This window comes from Erpetoichthys calabaricus, chromosome 3, assembly GCF_900747795.2.
Source record: "Erpetoichthys calabaricus chromosome 3, fErpCal1.3, whole genome shotgun sequence".
NCBI classification, from domain to species: domain Eukaryota; kingdom Metazoa; phylum Chordata; class Cladistia; order Polypteriformes; family Polypteridae; genus Erpetoichthys; species Erpetoichthys calabaricus.
Window position 1 is genome coordinate 48,936,395 of NC_041396.2, and position 24,212 is coordinate 48,960,606.

At 37.9% G+C, this 24,212-nt stretch overlaps 1 protein-coding gene across 1 annotated transcript in view; it reads left to right on the forward strand.

The window, feature by feature from the left end:
• The window catches only part of LOC114648010 (exostosin-1-like), a 337,474-nt gene that overhangs the window by 308,247 nt on the left and 5,015 nt on the right, over positions 1-24,212 (forward strand). The window contains exons 9-11 of the mRNA XM_028796783.2: positions 7,692-7,781; positions 16,948-17,108; positions 21,932-22,103. Of these exons, the coding sequence (XP_028652616.1) occupies positions 7,692-7,781; positions 16,948-17,108; positions 21,932-22,103 (423 nt within the window). The remainder of the gene's footprint in view (positions 1-7,691; positions 7,782-16,947; positions 17,109-21,931; positions 22,104-24,212) is intronic.

The following is a 24,212-nucleotide window of genomic DNA, read 5'->3' on the forward strand; positions in this document are numbered from 1 at the left end:
GCAGCAGCGCTACCCACTGCGCCACCGTGCGCCTGCCATTTCAACATACTTGTTCAATACAGTATACTGATGATTTGGATGATGTTTTAATCAAATAAAAGTCTAACCTTATGTGGTCCTAGAATCTCTTATAAGTCTTGAACTTCTAAAACAACTACCAAGTTTTTAAATATTTGTTTATAAAAGGAGCAATTGAATTAGTTATGTCAGTTACCTTTCATGATGTGAAAAATTTGTTAAACAAGTTAGCCAGCTAATCAGAGAAAACAGGCTCTACCTCCTGCCAGATGATCAGTGAGACAGAGCTAGGAACAAGATAGCAGCCACTCTGGATTGCTGAGATAAAACGGCAGGATTATGATGGGCATATGTATTAATTGTACAGGGCAGCAACAGTTTAAAGTAAAGATGGGATCAGAAGATAAACTGCAATAGTAATAACATGCCAAGTTGTAAATGGGAGGACAGGAACCAAATTTTCATGACTGGTATACATTATTCCCTTTTCCTACATTACACTGAACCTGTTTTGTTTTTCTTGCTACACAAATATAGTTTTTGGGGATATAGAATTCAAACATCATCCTCATATTTTGTGGAATTGTTGATGTTATGTTGCTAGGCAATGGACCCGGTAAAGCGCAGTTGATTATGTCTTAGGTCAGATGTATACAGTTCATGATGAACACTTTCTCTTCAGTTGAGTTTGCTGATAATTTCAAAGAAATCTCTGCATGGTAGTTGTTTGAGTTTTTAAATAAAATTACAAAACCTGTTGTTGTATTTGACTTTGGTTTTCGAAAAGGCTGTGATGAAAGACAGGATGGACCCTCTGCATCAATATTTTTATGAGCTGTTTTGAGGTTTCTTCTCCATTGTTGGCACACTATAGCACAGATAAACAAAGGCCAGGACATGAGACAAAGATGTAGATTGAGAAACATAGACAGAATACAACCAATAACCAACATTTTTTACATAGCCTAAGCCAAAGCACAAGATGTAAATTATAGTTGAGAAACAGAGAAGAATTTGTAAATAGAGATTTGTTTGACAATAATAATGCTAGATCTTTTTGTTGTTTTGATTTATGTACAGACTTTACAGGCTAAGGCAAAGATTGTAAAAATGTAAACAAAGTCCAGATCATGACAAGTAGAAACAAGATAGCTAACATCTATGTTGAGGATCAGCTGGCTGAACAGACAAGATTGAGGCAAAGCAGTTGCTGCTTAGGCTAATAAATTTCTGTCTGCACAGTCCGAACAGAAGCAATGCAGCTACCTGGGGACAGGTGGTTAAACAGACAGAAAACAACCGATGGACAATTAAGTAAAAGTACCTTAACAAGAATAGGACAAACTGCCATTCAACATGACACAGTTAGGTCCTCAAGCCAGCAGCTGTGTAGTGTGAGATATTTAGCTTATCATTGGCTGCAGCTCATTGTGAAATATGAAAAAAAAAATCATTTGTGCAGCACACGTCTCCATAGAACAGGTTCAGCATCAACATATCTATTTCCAGAGCAGTTTACATAGTTTTCACATCTCTGTGTCATTTCCAATCAGTGAAGCTAGTTTCCTTTGCTAACATCTTTTTTGCCTTTCTTTGTCCTTTTTACCTGTTTATGACTGTCATTACATCTGAGCCTCATCATTCACCTTTTAGGTCTTCATGGTAGCAACATGAAACTTGTGTGGGACACTTATTACACATACTTTATTTTCACTTGTACAGTACTGAGACATTCTTATGATGGAATTAATGAAAAATATGTGGAAGAGATTAAAATATTAAAATTAAATAAAATCAAATGGAATAAGGCAAGAGTGACAAATTTTCTTGTGTAGTCTTATAGGTTTAAAGCATAATAAAAATCAATCAGCAGGCAATGTGTAATTCTCTTTGCTGCCTTCTAGTAGATATTTTACTACCTTACTACCTTGCTGTAAGTCAGAATAAAGATTGACTTAGTGTCAGAGAAGATTTCTAAGTACATTTGACATCTGATTTGATTTAATTAGGTAACTAATTTAAAAACTGTCATACCACCCACCCTTTCATCATGTGAATACTAATCCTCCTACAAGCTTGCTAATTAGCTCCGAATTAATTTTAAAATTCTTTGGCAGATTATTGCAGTGCAATAATAAAATAATAAGTTTTTCTGTCATTGACAAAATATATTATAGCTAGAACATTTGTTAAAATGTGCACTTGTACAAAACCTGGCCTAGAGGGTTAAATGGTAGAGGGTCTAGTGTTGCCATCTTATGTCTCTTGAAACCTGTTTTAATTCTTAGTTACTGTACATAAACTTTCTCCTGTAATTCTGATTTCCTCCCACAGACCAAAGAAATACTGCTAAGTTTTAACTGTCACTTATTCAGTCTTGTGTGTGTGCATACTGTAAGTGTGTCTGTATGTGTATGTGTATGTGTGTGGGAGTTCTTTACAAAGATTCCTGCCTTTCCATCCTTGCTGCTGGTATAGTTTTCAGCACCCAGCAACACAGGAATAACTCAGTATGGCTGATTATGTTTTGTGACAGGTCATCTGTGTATACAAATTTTAGTGATCATGACATTACTAAAATAATGGTAAAAATACAAAAAGAAGCATTATTCTGAAAACTTGCTGGGCAAAGAGATTGCCAGCTATAAATGTGCCACTAGGGTGATAATGGATAAAAGAAGCCTGTCAAAGGCCTTGGAAAACTAAAAAAAAGAGACAGAGAGAAAGAAAGATGGAGAGAGAAAATTCTGTGGGCACACTTACTGTATGCATGAAAGTAAGTCCTGCTTATGCATCGGGTGCCCTAAAAGTAAAGGCAGCAGAGAGATCTCATTTGGAAGAGATAAAGCACTGCTGAGAGGAGGCAATACAGATACTAAAGGTCTTGCCATTCACATGCATTACAGGGACCAGGGATCACCAGTCTTAGCTACCCAAAGTCTTTCCAGAAATTGCCCTGGTCCAAGACATGATTCCAAACATTGGCCTATAAATTAAATCCATATTCAATGAAAAACCTTTCCAAAGATCATGTGGACTTTTTCTCAGAAGGTGAGGTGAACCGAGACTCATTGTGGCGAGAATAAAAGGCTAGGATTAAAGGGGGAGTGAGGAAATGAGCTTTCTGTTATGTGGGAATGTGTAGAAGCCATCTAAACAGGAAAACACAACTGTAATCGGCTCCAGCACATACCATTGTAACAGTCTAAGCAAAAATTGATTGTGCCAACCCCACTGAATTTGCAATATCACCAGCAATAGGCAGTAACATATATATATAAGACATATGTAATAGGTACCTACCCGTAACACACACTGTGTACATATTGTAGCACTACAGAACTTCTACTTTAAATGCTTGTTAAGTATTTAAAGTACACATGGTGACCAACTTGAAGACTTCCAAACCTTAATGATGGTTCTGTACACACATATTCTGTGCTAATGCAAATCTCTTGGTAATGCACATTCTCTCTGTCTCTCTCTGTTATGCATGTCATCAGACACAAACCAGAAGTGTACAGAAGACATTTGCATACAAAAATATACACAGTATGCATAAACAACTTAAAAAGCTTTATTATATGAATGAATATTATTACATTAATTAAAGAAATACCCCTCTAAAAATATTTTTATATCTTACTTACCATATGTGGTTTGTAGTGATAGCCAATAAACATTTTTGATCTCACGTTTTCACGGAGAACTGAGATAACAATGTTTCTGACAGAATGGGAGTCTATGGTGACCAATGCTGTAAAACAGCAAACAATATCAAAACTATCCATGAAAAAAGTCATGTGTTACTCATGCTCATAATTCACATGTCAAGTCATCCAGTCGAAGACTCACAACATGCAAAATGCATACATTTTATTTCTAAAATATTATTAAATAAACTAGCTGTGCTATTCATCTAAGATGCATTGATATCAAAATCACCAATGTAGACCTCATCGTTAATGTTTGCAGTGCATGTGTCTCTTATATATGCCATTTAGAAGAGGACTGGTAAAAGCAGTGTTAATGTTTGTAATGCACTATTTAGTAGAATGACAAATGCAATGCATTTTATTACTAAACATTTTTGTGATCTGACATCTTTTTGAATGACAGGGGCATAGCAATGGGATAGACACAGAGACACTTATCCTTTTGTTAAAGAGGATATTTACAGAAAATGAAAGTAGTCCACAAACAGGAAGTCTGTTCATCCATTGCTCAAAAGTTATGTCTTCAATTCAGAAGTGCAGGATAGCTGTTGTTACCGCTGTCCTTGGCACCACAACCTCCTCTGCGCTTTGCTTGCAGCAAAGAAAAGTTTCTAGTGGGATAAGTGACTTGACAATAGAGAATTATCATCATCACTAAGTATAAGGCAATGTATAGTTTCCCCACATTACAAACACATTGTACTCCTGAAAACCCCCTGTAAGGCAAATGCTAAAAATTTGAAAACATAATCACCATTAACTTCAATGGAATGAAAATATGCCCTTCTGAGTGCCAGAACTGATACCCTTTTTTCCTAAAATAACATCAAATTTCATTAAAATGAACACAAACGTTTCAAAACTTAGCAGTTAGCAAAATGTATGCTAAACAGGCATTTTACTTTCATTAAAGACACCAGCTAAAATTAAGTTAATTCATAGCCACCTTATTACGCAGAGTACACTTATGTAAACTAAACAAACATATGATACTCATTGTTTATTATGCACAGTATTTTTTATTTTTGGTTTTTGTCCTTTACTTCAAAAGAGAAAAACAAGCCAGTAACTCAACAGGAAACCCAAGAATGGAAGCATCAGTATCACACTGAACAAAAGTGAGAATGAAGAGAAGAGGCAGCATCATTGCTGTGGGATGGCCGGTGATTACTGCGGGGAATGAGAGGGTGATGGAGAAAGAAAAGATGAAAAGAAAGAGGAATTCTTTGAAACTCAGTTCTGTATCTTCCATGTCTTCAATATGTTTAAGTGTATTGCCCAAATGATGATAATACTGTAAGGTGCCTGTGCCAAAACAAGAATAGTATACATTATTGTACAGATGTGCCTGAATGGGCATGGCGCCATGTGGGAATGTTGCAAAACTGGCACACTGATTCTCACAACCACAAGGAAGATGCCCCATAACCTGGAAAACAGTGTTAAATGAAACCCCTCATATCTTGGAGAACATACTGTATGTATCCATATAATGAATCTTTTCGTTTTGGTGCACTTGTACTTTTAGCAGTCTTCTCTTTTTGCATTCACAGCCAGAAAGTTTTTGTCATTCGCACCATGTTGTCAATCAACAGTCTCTTACATTTATCAAATTTGGCACCAGTGCCATTGATTTTGGGGATGGGCACCATGAACTGAACTGGGATAGACTCATTCCTAAGCCATTCAACTTGATTAGAGAGACCTTTGATAGGTTGACATGCTCTGTAAGCAGGTTACTAATAGGTTGCATAATAGTTTAATGTGACACATTTGGCTGCTTCTGCTCAACTGTCGCCATAGGCAATTGCCTAGTTTGCCTGTAGGGATGAGCTGGCCCTGACCATGACTTATAACTGTAAACGTTATGAATACACCAGAACAATAGCTAAAAAGGAAGATGAATAGTCAAACAGCTTCTAGAAAGGAATTTTACCAGTAATGCATAATATAAACACAAGAGGTTTTCTTATTTTAGCAGTTACAATTCAGCCAAGAAGTAAGGGGAGGACATAAAAATAAAGTTAAGGAAAAAGATAATACTCTTTTCACCACTCATCATATTATTAGGTCAAGCAGAACCAGCTATCTTGTAGGGGGTTTTAGTGGATTCTTGATATGTGTTTAGATATTGGAAGTTCAATTATTATAGGTAACTAGGGGGCTTCGCTCCCCTGCTCACTTCGCTTGCCAACCTCTTTCCCCCCCGCCAGCGCTACGTGCTGCTGTGAAGAGACACGGACACTCCTCCGAAGCCACTCTTACATGGTGAAACAATGGGAATCAAATAATTTTTTTTTACCTCCTCTTTGCTTGATCAGCTGCTGGTTTGATACTGCTGCTGAGCCACATGATCTGTTCTCGCACGGTGCTTCGAATGTTTAAAAGCCTGTACAGCAGCTGTCCTTTTGTCTCACTGCCTTGTCTCTCGTCTCCCCCAGACATCCTCAAACACTTTTCGATCTCTTTTCACTGTTCTGTTATTTCACCGAGTAATATTTTCTGTTTGTTTGTGCTAATGCGATGTTTACTGTCATTTTTGTGAGACTTTCAAATTTTCCTACTTCCATTATCTCTAACCTGCTCTGCATGTGTATCACAGGACTTGCTTCCAAAGGTTGTAAGTATGACGCGACTTGTCCCTCTCATGGGACATGAAAGTGTCTCTCTGTCTCAAAAGATCACGCCTCATCACAGGAAAAAAGTCTCATATCATCGCAAGATTTTTTTTTTTATAATAGAGAGATATGCTGTATATTTATACAGCAGCAAAAATTCTGAGTTTGTGTAAGTCACCCTAATTTGGGGTGTTCATAAGAAATGTAATGATTTACTTCATGAGGTACTACATAATAAACAAGAATAGTTGTGTCAAATATTTGAAATATTAAAATATTTGCTTCAATTTAAATGTTCAAAGTCTAACTCTTCTCGATTGTAATAGAAATGTGTAATTTGCCATAGAAGGCTGGTTCCCTAAAAAAGGATAAAAAAATTAAAATAATATCACATTCATAATCACTGACCTTGAAAGAGTCTAAAACGATAAACCTTATGCCTAAGTTTGAAATTTGTCATTTTTAACCTTCTTAAAGGTTGGGACCATCAGCACCCTTGATATAGCATAAAACAGCACTCCACATGCCTATATCACTGATCCCCCATTTTTGTGAAGTTTTATGAAAAGGAGTAAGTTTATCTCATTAGGGGGTAAATGCACAATTTCAAGCCCTTCTAATCATTTTTGCTCAAACTATCGATTGGTTTACTTTTTATCATAAGGATGCAATTTCTTCTACAAAATACTTTCAATGATTACATCTTGCCTGAAGAAGGGGCCTGAGTTGCCACGAAAGCTTGCATGTTGTAATCTTTTTATTTAGCCAATAAAAGGTGTCATTTTGCTTGGCTTTTCTCTACATTCATAATGGCTAACACGGTACAACACCCTAGTACTAAAAAAAGGTCTAAAATGAGAGGTTTTGTCTTTGTTTGTTTGATATTGTATTAATTATTTCAGCACGTTTGAAGTTATAGCAGTCTCCCTAATAAAGTTATCAGTGCTCATATTTAGTTTTCTGTCTCTAAATATAATCTGATCCTGTTTATCTAATTTTAATCTAATCCTACTACATTAGGTGTTGTAATTGCTGCAGAAGCCTCTTCGGTTACTGAAATGTTATTTTCATTAAAGATTGGTTCTTTATTTTTGAGCTTTCAAAGAAGTTCTAAGGTACGAAACAACTCATGAAGTATAAAGATAAAGAAAATTATAATATTTTCAAGGTAGTCAAACATATGGTAACCAGTGTATTTATAAACTAAGAGTAACATAACATTTACAAAATGCTAAATTTTAACACTACATATGGCCATGATAAAAAAAAAATAGTTAAAATTAATTTTATTTTTTTTGTAGAAGATCTTGGCCAATTAATATTTTCCTCTCTGCTTCAGGCTATGAACAGTCGCTTTGTGCCCTATGGAATAATCCAGACAGATGCAGTTCTTAGTCTGGATGAAGATACCGTATTATCAACCAATGAGGTATGTGTTGGTTTCCCATATCTTATAATTTGGTCAGAATGAAATTTACAATATATGCTTTTTAATTTGGAATATGTTTGCTTTCTTCATCTTATTTAATTAGATACATGTGAACATGTGTGTGTGTGTGTGTTTGAACAAGTGAACATGCTGGTGTACTGTACAGTAAACAGTCTGCTTCTCCTTTTGTGGTAGCTGAGAATGAAAAGGAGGGCAAGATGACTCACACTGTCATATGGATCCTGTTTAAATAGGATTCTGTACAAACAAGCCCATCTGTCTGTTTTGTACAAAAAAAAGAAGTGAAGAAAGAAATAAAGAAAGATTGAGATGTTATGAACTATACTGTTCAGTCCAACAAAGTACATTGAGACTTTTGCAAACCACTTTTTCCAAAATACGCTTTACTGGGTTGAATCCATGGCCTGTGTATATTAAATATAACCAAATAATAATTCCACTCCAAACTTTTCTTTGTTGTTTTCAGGAAGTGATTCTTATATATATGTTTTAATTAGTTCTGAAATTCTGTTTTTTTTCAGCCTGTGATAGCTTAGGAGACAATAGTCTTAAACACAAAGCTCTTTCTTACAGTTCCTCACATGATGTGACTGAAGGTATTCCATTTGTACACTGCCCCTCGTTCATTGTCTAGATTGACCTACATTTTATTGTACAGTTCCTCCTGTTATTAAATACAGTGGAACAGGGAAAGGATACAACCGAGGCTGTAAGGTTTTAGTTGTGTTGAAACACCTAGAAAATCAAGGTTCTGGAACTTATAATGTGTAATTAATACTCTAGGCTCCTGTAGGCATACTCTATAAACCTCCTTATAGGTATTCAAGTCCATAAGCATATTCCCTAAATCCTGTTTTGATTCTCTTTGCCTGTTAGTACAATTATTATCCAGTCACCGCTGGAAAAGTTTTAGTTTTTCACATTGCCTCACAGCAAAAATCCCCTGAAATGAAATAGTTGTCACATAATCAGTAGCAGCTTATAACATGATGTAATGTCATACCAGTGCTTGCCAGCTCACAGTGCCAATAGATTCTTGCTCTTTATGTCACCAACAGAATGAGTTGGCATCACATCATGCAAATAAGCAGCTTCAGAGTCAGCTGCAGGGGAGCCTTTTAAAACAGCAAACCTGCCAAAGTTGCATAGCATTTCCAACCAGTGTAGCAATGATGAGCCTTCCTTCTATGGATAGCAAACTACCTTAAAGAGCAACACAAAAAGCAGGAATTTCTTTGGCATGCAGCGCAGGTAAGCACTACAATATATAATTGGTTGCTGTAGTGTCAACAAATTAAATGTTTAGGACAACACATTTAATTCATTATTTTATTTTGTTGCCCATACTAACATGCATATTTATTGCATCATTTTAATGACAAAATGATTATCATAATATTAAAATTAACATACAGAGTATTCTTAGGCTTGTAGCACACCTCTCTGATTAAAACCATGTTTGTATGTGTGCTTCATCTGCTGGCTGTGTCCGGCTCATGGTGGGTATGGTTTCTGTAAACCGCCAGACTTTGCTGCTTTCAAAGCGTTGGATCTTTTTCCAGCACAATCAGGAAGAAGCCATAGGGCTTCACCAGCACACAGTCAGAAAAAGTGTCAGTGACTTATATATGTGGAGTGTAGCAATGCAATATATCACATGACTTCTGTGTCATGTGACTGATGCAATGGAACTCTATAAACAATAATGCTGTTACAATGAAACTAAGAGGCAGAAAATGGTGGAGATTGGAGATGAAGGTGAAAACAAAAGAGTGATGTGATGAAATAAAAAAAAATCAAAATGTTGCCTTAACCTTCAATATGCACGATGGTTAATTTGTATCCTACTATTTTTTGAAGCATAAATTAGTTATTTTATCCCTAATACCACTGCATTTTCAATTTTAAACTTCTGTCTCTTTAATTCATTTCAACAAAGACATTTATTTAACTGGTCTCCAGTAAACTTCAATATATTCTGTATGTGTACAACTGAACTGAATAACATCTTGTTATAAATCTTATTCGGAATATCTTTTTCATCATCTTGCTAAGTAACCACTGTGAGAAGTGTTATCATTTTGAAAATTCAATTTATATATGTCTTCTCTTCTGGGTACTGATTCTGTGCAGATTGTCATAATCTGCCATGTAACAATCTCTTTGAACTTTTGATGGCTTCCTCAGGATTTGAACACAAGGCAACAGCTATTCATGAAGGTTTACTTTCAGAGTTCTTACTTGGTATCATTCACTTAAATATAACACTAAGAAATTTGTACCTCTCCCTGAAGGAAATAACATTAAAAGAAGAAAATTTTATTATTTTAAAGATAGATCATGTTTCACAGTACCAATGACCTAAATAATAAATAAATAAGCAAACGGCATGTCCAATTATAACATGATTATAAAATCCCCTCTAGACTATATGCCTTTAACAGTCTATTATTTCATTATGTCTTTGCTAGTGATTGTGTGCTGTTAAAGTGAATTACCCTTAGTGTTATCTCACTAGTATGAGTTAGTTGATTAAATCCCACTGCCATATTTGAGAATAGTTAACCTCATTCTGGCAGCGCATCCAATTCTTATATATTAATGCTTTTCCTCTCACTAACTTATGGCTGAGTAGAAGCATGGATTTATGTATGAGAAGATTTTCCAGTTGCACCATCTTCTCCCCTGGGAAATTCTGTTCTTAACACAGCCAGGCGGATGCTCTAAGAATCAGAGTGGACTGTAGTAAATTGAGAAACAGTCTACTAACAGAACAAACCTACCTTAAATAAAGGTAGTGAGAACATAATAGAGAAATCAGATAATCCAGTACACACGGTCTGTGCTACTCCTCCATTCTTTAAAGAGCCCACACTCCTGACACATTGAATTGCCTAAAACAGATTTAACAGTAACAATTTGTAACAAGCTGAACTTGTTATAACCATATAATCAATGAGAATAATACTTGATCAATCCTTCCAACAACGTATTCTGAAGTAAATGCATTTCTAAATATTACATTAGAGCATTTTCATTGAAAAAATCAGCAATAGTCTGAAACATTAAATGCAAAAGATTGTTCCCACAGTTTACACGTAAAACTACAAAGTTTGACTTAAATCTCCTTCCGTCCATTTCAGACCATGCCTTTTCTGTTAAAGATTTATATGGTGCCATTGAGATGCAGTTAATCCAAACTAGATAATATTTGGGGTTTGAGAGGAAAGGCATCAACTTCACACAGGCAGTTAATGGGTTTCTGGAGCTCTGAGGCAGCAATACTAACCACTATAAAAATTCCACCATCTTCCTAGAAAATTCTTAAAATAATTAAAGCACGGCGTTATGTCCACTCTGGGTATTCTACCTGTGTGATGGGAGATCATCTTAAAATCTTGGGAAAAAAAATCCTTGAAATGTTCCCAATGTAATCTGTTACCATGATGTAATGAAGAAGGACTTTCAGGTGGAGTAGAGCAGGTTCTGTCAGTGCCATTAATGTTAATTGGGGTTGAGGGCCATCTCTGTAGCCAAGGTTGCTGCAGTGATTACAAAACAGGATCATTTAGTCTAGCAGAACTCTTCTATGCTGTGTGAACAGTGTGGTCAGCACCTCAGGACTCGCACCCAGGCACACTGGGGTAGCAATTGTCATTTTTAGAAAACAGGACAAGGGGCCATGTTCCAATTACCAAGTGACGACACTCATCAGCAGAGAAAGTGTATGCTAAGGTAGTAGAACAGAGACTTTGTCCAAAAAATGAATCTCAAATTCAGAAGGATCAACATGGTTCCATTCTGATTGTGGACCAGTTGAATAGCTCTCTATCATAGTTCAGATTCTTGGAGTATCATGGAAGTTTCCAATAGTTTCTTGTGCTTTGAACACTTCAAAAAGGCTTATGACCATTTATCTTGTGCATGGGTATTAACATAAACTCTGTGGGGGGCAAAAAAATAATGAAGTACAATATAATTAAGAATTTTATATAAGCACATTCAATAGCCTGGTTATTGGCATCAAAAGATTCAGTAGATGATGGAGGTAACAGCTCTTTTATTTAAACAATGCATTAAAAACTCTGACTTGTTTGTGGAGCCTGATAGTCAATATGCTACGTAACAGAGGTTTATAATACTTGCTGGAAGATATTTGTAAGCTTTTTCTGCATTTTAGATTTATGGAGAAAATGATGGATTTTGAAATAATGACCAAATCTTTGTGAATTCTTTACTTGAAACTTATATTTGTACTGCTTCATTTTTCACAAAGCAACAATAACTATAATAATAAGCCTCCAGCTGGAGATACAGTAAAACAGAACTAAACAATCAACAAGACACTGAGACTGTAGCATACATGCTGCACATGTTCTATCAGACGGTTGTGGCGAGCGCCCTCTTCTACGCAGTGGTGTGCTGGGGAGGCAGCATAAAGAAGAAAGATGCCTCACGCCTGGACAAACTGGTGAGGAAGGCAGGCTCTATTGTAGGCATGGAGCTGGACAGTTTGACATCCGTGGCAGAGTGACGGGCGCTCAGCAGGCTCCTATCAATTATGGAGAATGCACTGCATTCACTGAACAGTGTCATCTCCAGACAGAGGAGCAGCTTCAGCGACAGACTGCTGTCACTTTCCTGCTCCACTGACAGACTGAGAAGATTGTTCCTCCCCCAAACTATGCGACTCTACAATTCCACCCCATTTGGGGGGGGTAAACGTTAACATTATTCAAAGTTATTGCCTGTTTTTACCTACATTTTTATTACTCTTTAATTTAATTTTTTTTTTGTATCAGTAAGGTGCTGCTGGAGTATGTGAATTTCCCCTTGGGATTAATAAAGTATCTATCTATCTATCTATCTATCTATCTATCTATCTATCTATCTATCTATCTATCTATCTATCTATCTATCTATCTATCTATCTATCTATCTATCTATCTATCTACAGTATAGGGTTTCAATACAATGCAAAAATGGGATCAAAATACAAAAAATCCTCAAGTGTACTTACATTAAAAATATGTTAAAATGTGGCAAATATCTCCATTGTTCACTACAATCTATAACTTGATTGATAACACATTCACTCCTGGCTTGTGTGGCATGCAGCTGGGGGTGGTACCTAGCTGGGATGCCCAAGAGGACTGGAGGAGGGCTTGCGCCTCCTCCAGACCACAAGGGGGCGACTTTCCTGGTTGCTTTGGGGACCACGGGTACAGAGCTGTGAAGCTCAACCCTGTAGGGGCTCGTGGTCACTGCCAGGGGGTGCCCCAATGCCTTTGGAGCCCTGGACCTCAGCACTTCCACCACACCCGGAAGTGCTGGGGGGAAGAGGATCGGGGACACCTGGAGTGCTTCCGGGTTCGCAGCCGGCACTTCCACCACACTGGGGAGTGCTGGTGGAAGATTGCCGGCAAGCACCTGGAGCAAATCCAGGTGATTATAAAAGGGGCAACCTCCCTTCATTCAGGGCTGGAGTCAGGTGAAGAGAAAGACAAAGTCTGGGAGGAGGCAAGGAGGTGGCCTGAAGAGAGAGAGTCTTGGGGGGTTTGTGTGTGCACTTATTGTAAAGAGAACTTTAAAATAAACATGTGATGGTGCTTAAATACCATGTCTACCTGTCGGTGTCCGGGGCTCGTGCCACACTTGCTAAACATTTCTCTATAATTGATTTTATCATTTAAAAAACTTTCTGACATTATGCTTGGTTGATGGTGATGGTGATACTGCCTTCTCTGCATATGCTGGCGTATTTTTTAAGTATTTTTTAAAGATAATTGTTATACTTCCATTTGTGAATATATTGGGGGAGTCCATTTCATGGAACCAAATTAAACTTACATGTTTAAAGTTTATTTTGGTGGTAAGACTTTAATTTTGATGTCACTGTAATTGTAGAATACCTATTGGGCTAAGTATACAGTAGATCTGCCCTAAAAACTGTTTACAGTGGAGCTCAATTCTAATATTTCACTCATATGAGGCAGATCCAAATTTTTATGAGATGTGTGAACAACAAAAAACACATGAAATCATACATTTTTAAATTGGATTTAGACTACTGTTGTATGTGGTACTAAAGCTGATATGTGACATGAATGTGACCTGCATTTTAATTCTTGAATTGTCTGGATAGTTGTACTTTTCAGATGGACATCCTGCAGGTCATCTCCTTGGGCCAGTCTGATATAATCTGGGATTACAACACTAGACTGTGTGCCACACTGTGTGCCTGTTACTGTCAGGGTGACCTACTTTGAACATTTTTTGCATCTCACTTAGAGGTTCTCTGTGTGAACTTTTGCCTCTATTGTTTGTTTTTTTTTTACCTCAAGGAATCCATTAGTTTGATTTATTCTTGGTAAATACTTCTGGTTATGAGTTTGATTTTTGATTTGGGCCACTGTTCTGTTTTGCAACTGTTTTGGATCATTCCAATGGTGACATTTTCATTTCTGTTACCAGGAGCATCCCAGAGTGTGCATGTCCTAAGAGGTTGTGGTTCTGCCAATCATAATGCAATGGGATAAAAGGTCATCAAACAGAATACTATCTTATCTGACTACATGGATTCCAAAGCCCTTCAGACCTTAAACTGTTTACTTTGTTTTGTTTCTTTGGTTGTTGAAGTGATCCTTCTTCACTTTGATTTTGTCTTGCGATTCTTAGCTTTGGTTAATATACAATTTAGCTTTGGTTTTTGATTATATTGTTTTCTTCCAGTTGCCTTTTGAAATCTTGTGCCTGCTGGGCATAACAGTTACCAGTCAATATTTTCCAAATAGTATGTATTTTCTGGCAAAAGTGGCACAAGTATGTATTTTTCCAAGAGAATGTTGTGGACAGGTGTTGTCATAAGTAATCAAACATTCTCTGATGTTCTGCAATTGTCAAACCACTGTTTTTCATTTAAACCCCAACATCTTGCACTCACCAGTCCTGGCTCCTCTCTTAGTTCTGTAGGTTTCTCCATACACAAAGGGCAGTGACTATTAGACTCAAAACAATGGCGACAATTTTATGTATTCTATTTCTCTTCCTTGCCATCATGAGCCACACTGAAAACAGCATGAAGCAGCTTTAGCAGCGAGCATGTTTTTGGTGTTTGTGGATGTCTTTTAGGTCACATCTGTTTGGGAAATGTAGTTTTCAGAATAGATATCTGTAGGTAGTTGGTTGGATCACTTACAAAATTAATTTGAATGGTTAAACTAAAAATTCAGATTTTAGCCAAAATTAGAATTAAAACACTTTTATCTTTAGTCTCAATGTATCCTCAGTAGTCTTTAGCCTCAGTATTCTGTAGCAGTGCCGAGATTCCAATGCATTTGATTTGGACTTTTCAACTCAGTTTTGCTATCACAATTTTTCTCTAACTACAGGATTGGTTTATTTTACCAAATGGTATCTTCTTGAAGGTGATGCAAGAGTACAAGGTTCTGGAGTTTCAGCTTCATGGCATTTAATTCTTGTATTCGAATTAGTTGTGTATTGATTTGAGACTCTGCCAAGGGTGCCTCTTATCTCTTCTTCTGTTCCGAATTGTACTTGATGGGAGTGAATCTCTGCTATTTGCAGAAGATGCCCTCTTAGGCTCATCAGACTGTGATCTGTGGTGTTCACTGGAATAGTTTGCAATGGAAATACATATTAGCACCTTCAAATCTTCTTGAGCAAAATGTCTTGTTCCTTAAAGGTAAGGAGTGGGTAGCTACCTCAAGTAGAGAAATTCAGGTACTTCAAGGTCTTCTTGACAACAGTGGTTAGAGGAGACTGTGAATCATCAGATTTATGAACGTTATACTGGACCATAGTGTTGGCAGTCTACATCCCCATCCTTATCAAATGTGGTTGTGTGTATTGGGTAGTGACTAACAGAATGAAGTCATAAATGAGTTTCGTCTATATGGTTGCTGGGCCCAATCTTCAAGACAAGGTAGAGAGCTCAGGAATACAGGAGGACTTCATGGCAGGGCACCTATTTCTCCTTAATGAGAGAAGCCAGTTGAGAATGGTTAGGTATGTAGTTACAATTTTCCCTGCAGGCCTCCCATGGGAGTTACGTACAAAACATGACCCACTGGGAGAAAAACAAAAGTCAAGCTCAGATTTACTAGAAGGGATTATATTGCTGGGAGTGGCTGGGTATCACCTAAGAGGAGTTGAAAGAAGTTGCTGATGATATGGTGACTTTTTCAGCCAAGCTCAGTTTGATGTTTCTCCAGCCTTTATTAGGATTAGAGGCACAAAAATGACCATGATGATAATATTTTATAAAAAGTGAAAAAAAGCCTGAAATGATTATTTTATTAATAGTACATTAAATGTTTACAGACTCTTCCTAGCTGGCCTAAAATGGTCATCTAAATTAAATTGCGACATGCAATATTTAAACATTGATAGTGCTATTAGGTTAGTTAGACTTTTAATATTCCAGAAGAAAACTGGTATGCAGTTGCATCAGAAATGTACATATGTAAAATACTGTTGGACAGGTGAGAGAAATAAGCCAATCTTGTAGCAATAGTTGGAATTTAGAAGTCAGCACTTTTGATGGGACACATGTCTATCACATGGGTACTCCTGACATTATTCTTAAATTCACTTTGGGATTCTATATTTATTTTTTCAATATAGTAACCCACATATAACTAACTTTAGATAATGTGACTATTGATAGCTAATGGCATTTTTGAAATCCATCCATCCATCCATTATCCAACCCGCTATATCCTAATACAGGGTCACAGGGGTCTGCTGGAGCCAATCCCAGCCAACACAGGGCACAAGGCAGGAACAAATCCCCGGCAAAGTCAACATATGACTTTGAAAAGAATGTCTGAATAATCTTCCTTGAAGATAAATATCTTCAAATAGTATTATTTTGGGGAGAACATTTCTTTATCTAGGGCTACAGATGGTTAATTATTTCATTTTGGTGAATGAATGAAGTAAATAAACTCTTCTGTAAAAATTAGTTTTCATCAGAATTGTTCTTGCTAGAAATATTTTTTATTTCTTGTTTTATTTATTTTTTGCACGTTTGGTACATTTCCTGTACAGAGAAACATTCAAATCTGATGCTGAAAAAAGTAAATGGTCAGTATTTTTGAAAGGCTGTTACTCCTGCTTTCAGATTGATTTTGCCTTCACTGTCTGGAAAAGTTTCCCTGACCGTATAGTTGGCTATCCAGCACGCAGCCATTACTGGGACAGTAGCAAAGCAAGGTGGAGCTACACTTCCAAATGGACAAATGAGTACTCAATGGTTCTGACAGGAGCTGCTTTTTATCACAGGTACGTATGGTGAACATTGTGTTAGACTTTACAGATATGTTTTCTTGTTTGTATACAATAATATATATTATTTGTTTCTACTGAAGCAAACACATTTTTTTAAGTATAATGTATTAAATGAAATATGTTTAGCTTAAGAACAATTGTCTTAAAAAGGATTCATTATAAATAAAAATGCATATTTTTGGCTTGTTTTTAAAAACATTTTATTTTAGGAATCACCATCTGTTTGTCTGTTATGTATATACTGAAATATAAAGACTATTTAACTTATAATTTAGTTATTATAAATTAGTTATTATTGTCTTTTTGAAGCTAGCTTTATTCTGTTGAAAAATGTTGTGACTATTAAGGATTTTGTCTGATACCAGACCAAAAATGATGTACTAAGAAAGCAATATATTGCCAAAAACAAAATAAATACTTTAGAGGTGTACTTAACTCTTATGAAAGATAAATAATCATCTTATAAAGCATACAGTATACATATGCTTGCTTGCTAAACTATGATGGAGCCACCATTTTTTTCTGTAGCTGTTGAAGTTTCTACTTTTTTTAGAAAGTGATAGTAAAAGAACAATGGAGGACAACACTTTTGAATGAAGATTTTTTTATCATTTTATGGTTTGAATAAATCAACTTTAAATTGCCTTTATAACATTGCATAATATTGATGGCGTCCTGTAATATGTAGTTCTTCTGCAATCTCTTCCCTAACATAGAACGAGACACTTGTGACTTTGGGTCCTGCCTTCTATAGAGGCTTTCCATTGTCCAAGTTTAAGGGTGACCCTTGTTTTGATGTTTTCATCCAGGGTCACTGCAAGAACAAATTCAGCAGAACAGCACTGGATTTTCCAAGTAATGGATGAGGGGTCTGGGTTGGGGACGATGCCTGATTGCAATACAAAAAAGCCCACATTACTTTCAATCCAGGACATATATTTGTGAATATGCCATAGCCACAGATTACAGAAAACAGACCTGAATCCTGCCCAAAGCAACACTGTAGGCTGGCATTTTAAATAGCTAAAGGCAGGTTGTGTGGATCAAACAAGTTTAATGTACCACAGACATAACGGGTCCATGGCTTTGAATGAATGGCCAGTTTTTAAAATAATTCCATTTGGCTGTATTAGTCTCTGTGGGCATGCACATGCAACCACGGGGAGTTGATGAGGTAACTGGGGCGAGTGGCACCTGCACATGAGGATGTGATCTTCTCAATTGCTTCATTGGCTTCCAGCGGCACGTGATTGAGCCCCTCCGCCCATGGAGGTGTATAAGTACAGGATGGCATAGGAGATTGGGAGGAGAAGGAAAACGAAAGGAAAAGAGATACATAGAGCAGAGATTAATAGTGAGAAGAAAAGGCAAGAGTTGGAGTAAGCCAGCACTTATCTAGGAAGAACCAGGCAGATGGGGATGGTGCCTAAGGAGGAGGCACAAGGATCACTCCTGCTAAGCAGCCTGGAGCAGGAGTGATTGCTGCGCTCCAGGATGTCATCTCGCCGGGTGGAGCCTGGATTGGCAGCAGTGGGAGGATGTTACGCTTTTTCCAAGAGGAGCCTGGATTGGCAGTGGTGATAGCTGGAGCAGGGTCCGGTGGAACGCTGTGAATCGAACGGTGGGGACATGGGCCAGTTATAAGGAATGTCTGCGCCTGAAGGATAAGCCGGAGAGGCGTTGGTTTGAAGAGGGAAGCACTGGGGAATGGATGATTTTTAAACACTCCTGTCAGTATTTTAACCTCATTTATAAAGGAATTATTTATTAACATTTTAACCTCCACTTCACTGTTGTTTTTAATGGGATTATTTATTAACGTTTGAAGCACAGCACTATGGACACTGTGTTGGGTTTGTTTTTGTTTTAATAAAAGCACTTTTCCACCATCACCTTGCTCTGTCATTTGTCTCATTTGCACAGATCATCCACTTACATTACCATTGGTGTTGGGTTCAAGGGCTCCCAAATCTGGAAAAGGGAGCATGGAGCAGGACCCTCACTATCACAAGTACCAAATATATACAGCACTCTGTAATACGAGATTACAACAAAATAAAACAATACAAAACAAAAGCTAATCCTACCACTGCAGGCAACCTAACAAGACATCTAAATTAACTCCGTTGTTGCACAGCTGTCATAACATGAACTCAAGTCATTTCAGTTTAGATAAAGTAAATGTACCCCAAGACTGATGCATAACACTGCTTAAGCTAAACCCACAACCACAAATACTGTATATTACTAGTGCTCTGAACCTACCATTTTAAAAAAGTTGAACTTGTTTCGTGGCTTGGCAATGATGTCAACGCCTTGATATTGATGGATTTTATTTTTTATAGCACTAAAATTGTGATTTGCATTGTTCGTTTAATATTAAATTGAGTTATCATTGCAGGAGTGTGTTTATTCATGGGCACTATGTGATATATTGATGTAGGTGTGTTTGCCCAAAATTATGAAAGTTCTGCAGCTTTAGTTAGCTTCATGGGATTCTGGCAATAGCTTGATGTGTTAAAATGATTCCACAGACAAAATATCCATCCATCCATCCATTTTCCAACCCGCTGAATCCAAACACAGGGTCACGGGGGTCTGCTGGAGCCAATCCCAGCCAACACAGGGCACAAGGCAGGAACCAATCCCGGGCAGGGTGCCAACCCACCGCAGGACACACACAAACACACCCACACACCAAGCACACACTAGGGCCAATTTAGAATCGCCAATCCACCTAACCTGCATGTCTTTGGACTGTAGGAGGAAACCGGAGCGCCTGGAGGAAACCCACGCAGACATGGGGAGAACATGCAAACTCCACGCAGCGAGGACCCGGGAATCAAACCCAGGTCCCCAGATCTCCCAACTGCGAGGCAGCAGCGCTACCCACTGCGCCACCGTGCCGTCCACACAAAATAGAGAAAAAATTGATATAGCAAAGAAAAGAAAAGTTCTGTTTAAACCTCATATTTCTTGTTTCATTCTTTAGGTTTGCTCACACAGTTGAACCATTTCTAAACAGTCAGAAAACTGTATGTCTATGCCATGTACAAACTGCAGATGGGTCTTTCAGTCCATGCTAGCAACGGGACTATTCCAAACACTCTGACTTAATTAACACAACGTATCACAGACATAGCTAAGGAAGTTGTATCTCACATTAACTTGCAGGGGGAAAGGTTATTCCATATTCTATAGCTATGAGAGAAATTGTATTCTATTCAAATTAAGCAAACACTAATAGGAGTTTAACTTAAAACATTAACTTTCTAAGATTACAATTGGATTACTTTGAATCTGGGTGACATGCTAGGCTTGAATCCTGTACCCAGTCCTTGTCTGTGTGGATTTTCTTTGTGTCTATGTAGGTGTTCTTCTGGGTACTCTGGTTTTCTTCATACATCTCCAAAGACAGGCTGGATAAGTTGATTGGTGACCCTAAACAGACCCCATATAAGTGAGAGTGATTGTGTGTGAGTGGACCCAGCAGTAGACTAGGGCACAGTCTAAGGTTGTTTCTGGCCTTGATTTCAGTGCTGCCAGGATAGGCTTTAGCCCCCTGCGATCCTGTATTACATTAACTCTTTGAGGGCTGAATATTTTTGCTGAAACGCAATGGCTTCACACAGAAATCAACATAAAACATCTGTTGCTACATGCTGTGGCTGCCAGTTTGCCAAGAATGTGCGGCAGGCAAGCTGCCAGGCTGTGTTCACAGCAGCGGCCATGGTCACAGTGCATTGCAATCTGGTTTCTACCTCTTATCATTGTTAAGTGGCAGTCCTCCCAGGCGAAACAGTGCCATAGGCTGTGTCAGCTACATGAACCTGTTCAGCACCACGATTAGCTGGGGACCAATCAGCTGAAGCTGCAAAACCTCATATTCGTTTTCAATCGCTTGTATCAAAATCAGAGTCCGACAAGTCTTAGTCCAATTCAAACAGAACAGGCAACATGTCCTCCACAGAGTATTTTGCTTTTATGCATTAACCTCTCACTAGATGGCAGTGCCATTTTTGCCATTCTCTGCGCCTTGCTACTCACGGGAGCGCAGGAAATCTTGGTCAAAACCAATGAGGAGAACTTTCCTTCTACCAATGAGAGTCTAACTAAAACGCAACAGTTGGTTTTGTCACAGTTTACAGCTGATTACCGATTATCATCAGCTCCTCCTATTGACAAAAGTCGACATCAGCCCTAAAAGAGTTAAACGAGCATGAGAATTCTATATTATATTTTGATACACAGTGTGTGTTTTTCTACTTTGCTTTGATAAATTGACTTTTAAAAGCTGATCCCGCCAACAAGCTCATAATATAAAAGATTGGTTTACTTTTATTTTAGTAACATTTACGTTTTTCCTTAACAACACTTAGTAATAAAAATACCTTCAATGAACATCTGAAATGGTCAGCTTAACTGATGTTATTAGGCTTCTATCTGGCTTAGTGTTAAGACTTTTCAGGGTGTCACTTTGCCTGAGCATAACAGTACATCAGGACATTGTATTCCAGTCCCTGTACCTTCAAGTGAAAATTTTTCCTTCCGGTTTCCTCTCTAAGACCCCAAGACATTCTTTAAGGCTACTTTATCAATATGAAAATGGTTAGTTATGAACCAGCACAAACAGAATTAGTGTTCTTGAGCTTTGGAATGTCATTCACATTTTGGTTTTATATTTTTTAAAATAAAGGGAATGAAAAATATTTCTTGTGTTGTATTTCTCTTTGAAAAAGGTTTCATAATGTGAATATGTACAGGCAAAATGCTGTGTTTATTACTTGTACATGATGCTCTAATTTGATTTGTTTTAGGTACTATCATTTCTTATACACCCATTACTTACCAGCTAGCCTTCACAACATGGTGGACCAGATGGCTAACTGTGAAGACATTCTGATGAATTTCCTGGTGTCAGCAGTCACCCAGCTTCCTCCAGTAAAAGTTACACAGAAGAAACAGTATAAGGAAACTATGATGCAGCAAGTAGGTAGATGTGTACATTATGATATAGCAATTTATAAAGTGTATCAAACTATCAGTGAACAGTCAATATGAGTTTAGACACTTGAAAACACATTTCACTCATATGCCAGGGAAATTTTGAAAGCATTTCATCATAGTGAGACGAACTGTAATATATACATTTATTTTTTAAAAATATCTGATTAAATACCTAATGAAAAAGGCAAGTGAAGAATCTTCAGAAAGCTGTGAATAATGAACTGTGTGCAGATGGTTGCAAACCTGGTTTAAGCACAGACTAAATGGGCGAGATGACAAGGAAACCCTTTTCAAACTAATTCATGTTAAAAGTGGTCATCTTCAGAAACCAGTTTTAAGAATCTAAATGATCTAGTTAAAAATGTTAAGGTGCTCGAATTTGGAAATGATGGATACCAAAAAGTATCAAAATCTTACAGTTGGCCTGCATTGAATTCAAATTTAGACAGACGGATGGCATCTGAATTAAAATGCAACATACAAGAAGTGCAAACATAAAATATAACAACATTGGGGGTGTGGAAATAATAACAAGGGGAAATAGGAAGGTTTGGGCCCACATGGAGGCTGGTGAGTGAACATTATGGAATTAGGGTCATTGATGTGATAGTCCTGGTTACATGGCTGCCAACTCATATCACATAAATAAAATACTATAAGTATAATGTTGAAAAAGACAGAATATAGCAGCCATTAAGTGAAAAAATATGGATTTATTTGTGAGTCTACACTATGTAAATCATTACGATATGGAAAAATTACTGTATGAATGTGGTAAGATGTTTTTCATATGTGATCAAACATTCTGTAATGTCAGAGTGTGGTATATATAAATGTACTGACAAGATATATTCTATTTGAAAAAAATAATTTTGCATGAAATTAAAATTTACCTGAACTCTACAAAATATTTATATCAGAAGGAAAAATCAGTTTAATGTAACATAAATGTTAATCAGAATGAAAGCTCCTATTGCAAACCACCACAGAATAAGAGAGGTCCAGCTAGCTGTTGACTTCTTAAAGCAGTATGCTTCCAGATGGAGAGATTAATTCAGGGAAGTGTGTCACCGACTGCCTCTCCAAATACATAATGTATACTAATGTAGATTGACTGTTATAGAAGACTGCAATATATGTGTATATATATTGCGATAAACCAGCCCAGCCACAGACAGACACTGAATGTCCTGAAAACATACACTTTATTTTCTTTAAATGTGACAAACAGCACCACAATGCCTAAACTGGCCAACTCAGTCTTTTTCTCTCTCTTTCTTTTATCCTTTCTCTTTAAGTCTTCAGCAACCTTCTCCGCCCCCTCGTGAGGCTCCTGTCTTCTCCCTCCCGACTCTAGCCTCAAGTGGAGTGTGGTGGCCTTCTTTATACAGCACCCGGAAGTGCTCCAGGTGTTCCTTGATTAACATCCGGCAGCACTTCCTGTTGTGGCAGAGGTGCTGTTGACCGCCGTTCTGGAGCTGTCCAGGCTCCCTCTGGCTGTGGCCATGTCCTCCCAAAGGGTTGAGCGTCCCAGCTCCGTGGTCCCTATGCAACCCAGGAAGGCTGCCCTCTCATGTTCCGGGGAAAAAACTGCCCCTCTCCCGGTCCTTCCCATCTCCCAGCGTCCTCCTCCAGGTGCCTTCTGCAATGCCATATGGACAGCGTCTCCACGTGTGCCCAATGCTGTGGCACTCGTAACACCGGCGCCCTCTCGGTGCCTTAGCCCTAGGGACATGAAAACAAGTGGGATATCTCTACTCCGTCTTGTTCCCCGCCAGGTTTGGGGCTTCTTTCCATCCCCATGCAGTGCGCTCTTTTATCGTACGTGAGCTCTCGGGCTCACATTTCATCCTGTTGGGAGACCCTCCCTTCTTTCTCCTGGGCCTCCCTTTAGTTTGGGGTGCTACAACAGCCTGGATCCCCTTATGGGACAAAGAGGGCCCCCGTGCTGTTTGCACTTCTCTCAATCGGGATGAGACCACTGTAGCATCTTGGAGCAGGGCGGTCTGTGTGCTGACACATACAAGCCGGCACCTCCCCTGTGCCTCAGCCCCCACTGCGTGCTCGGTATTCATTCCTTGATCTACTGTA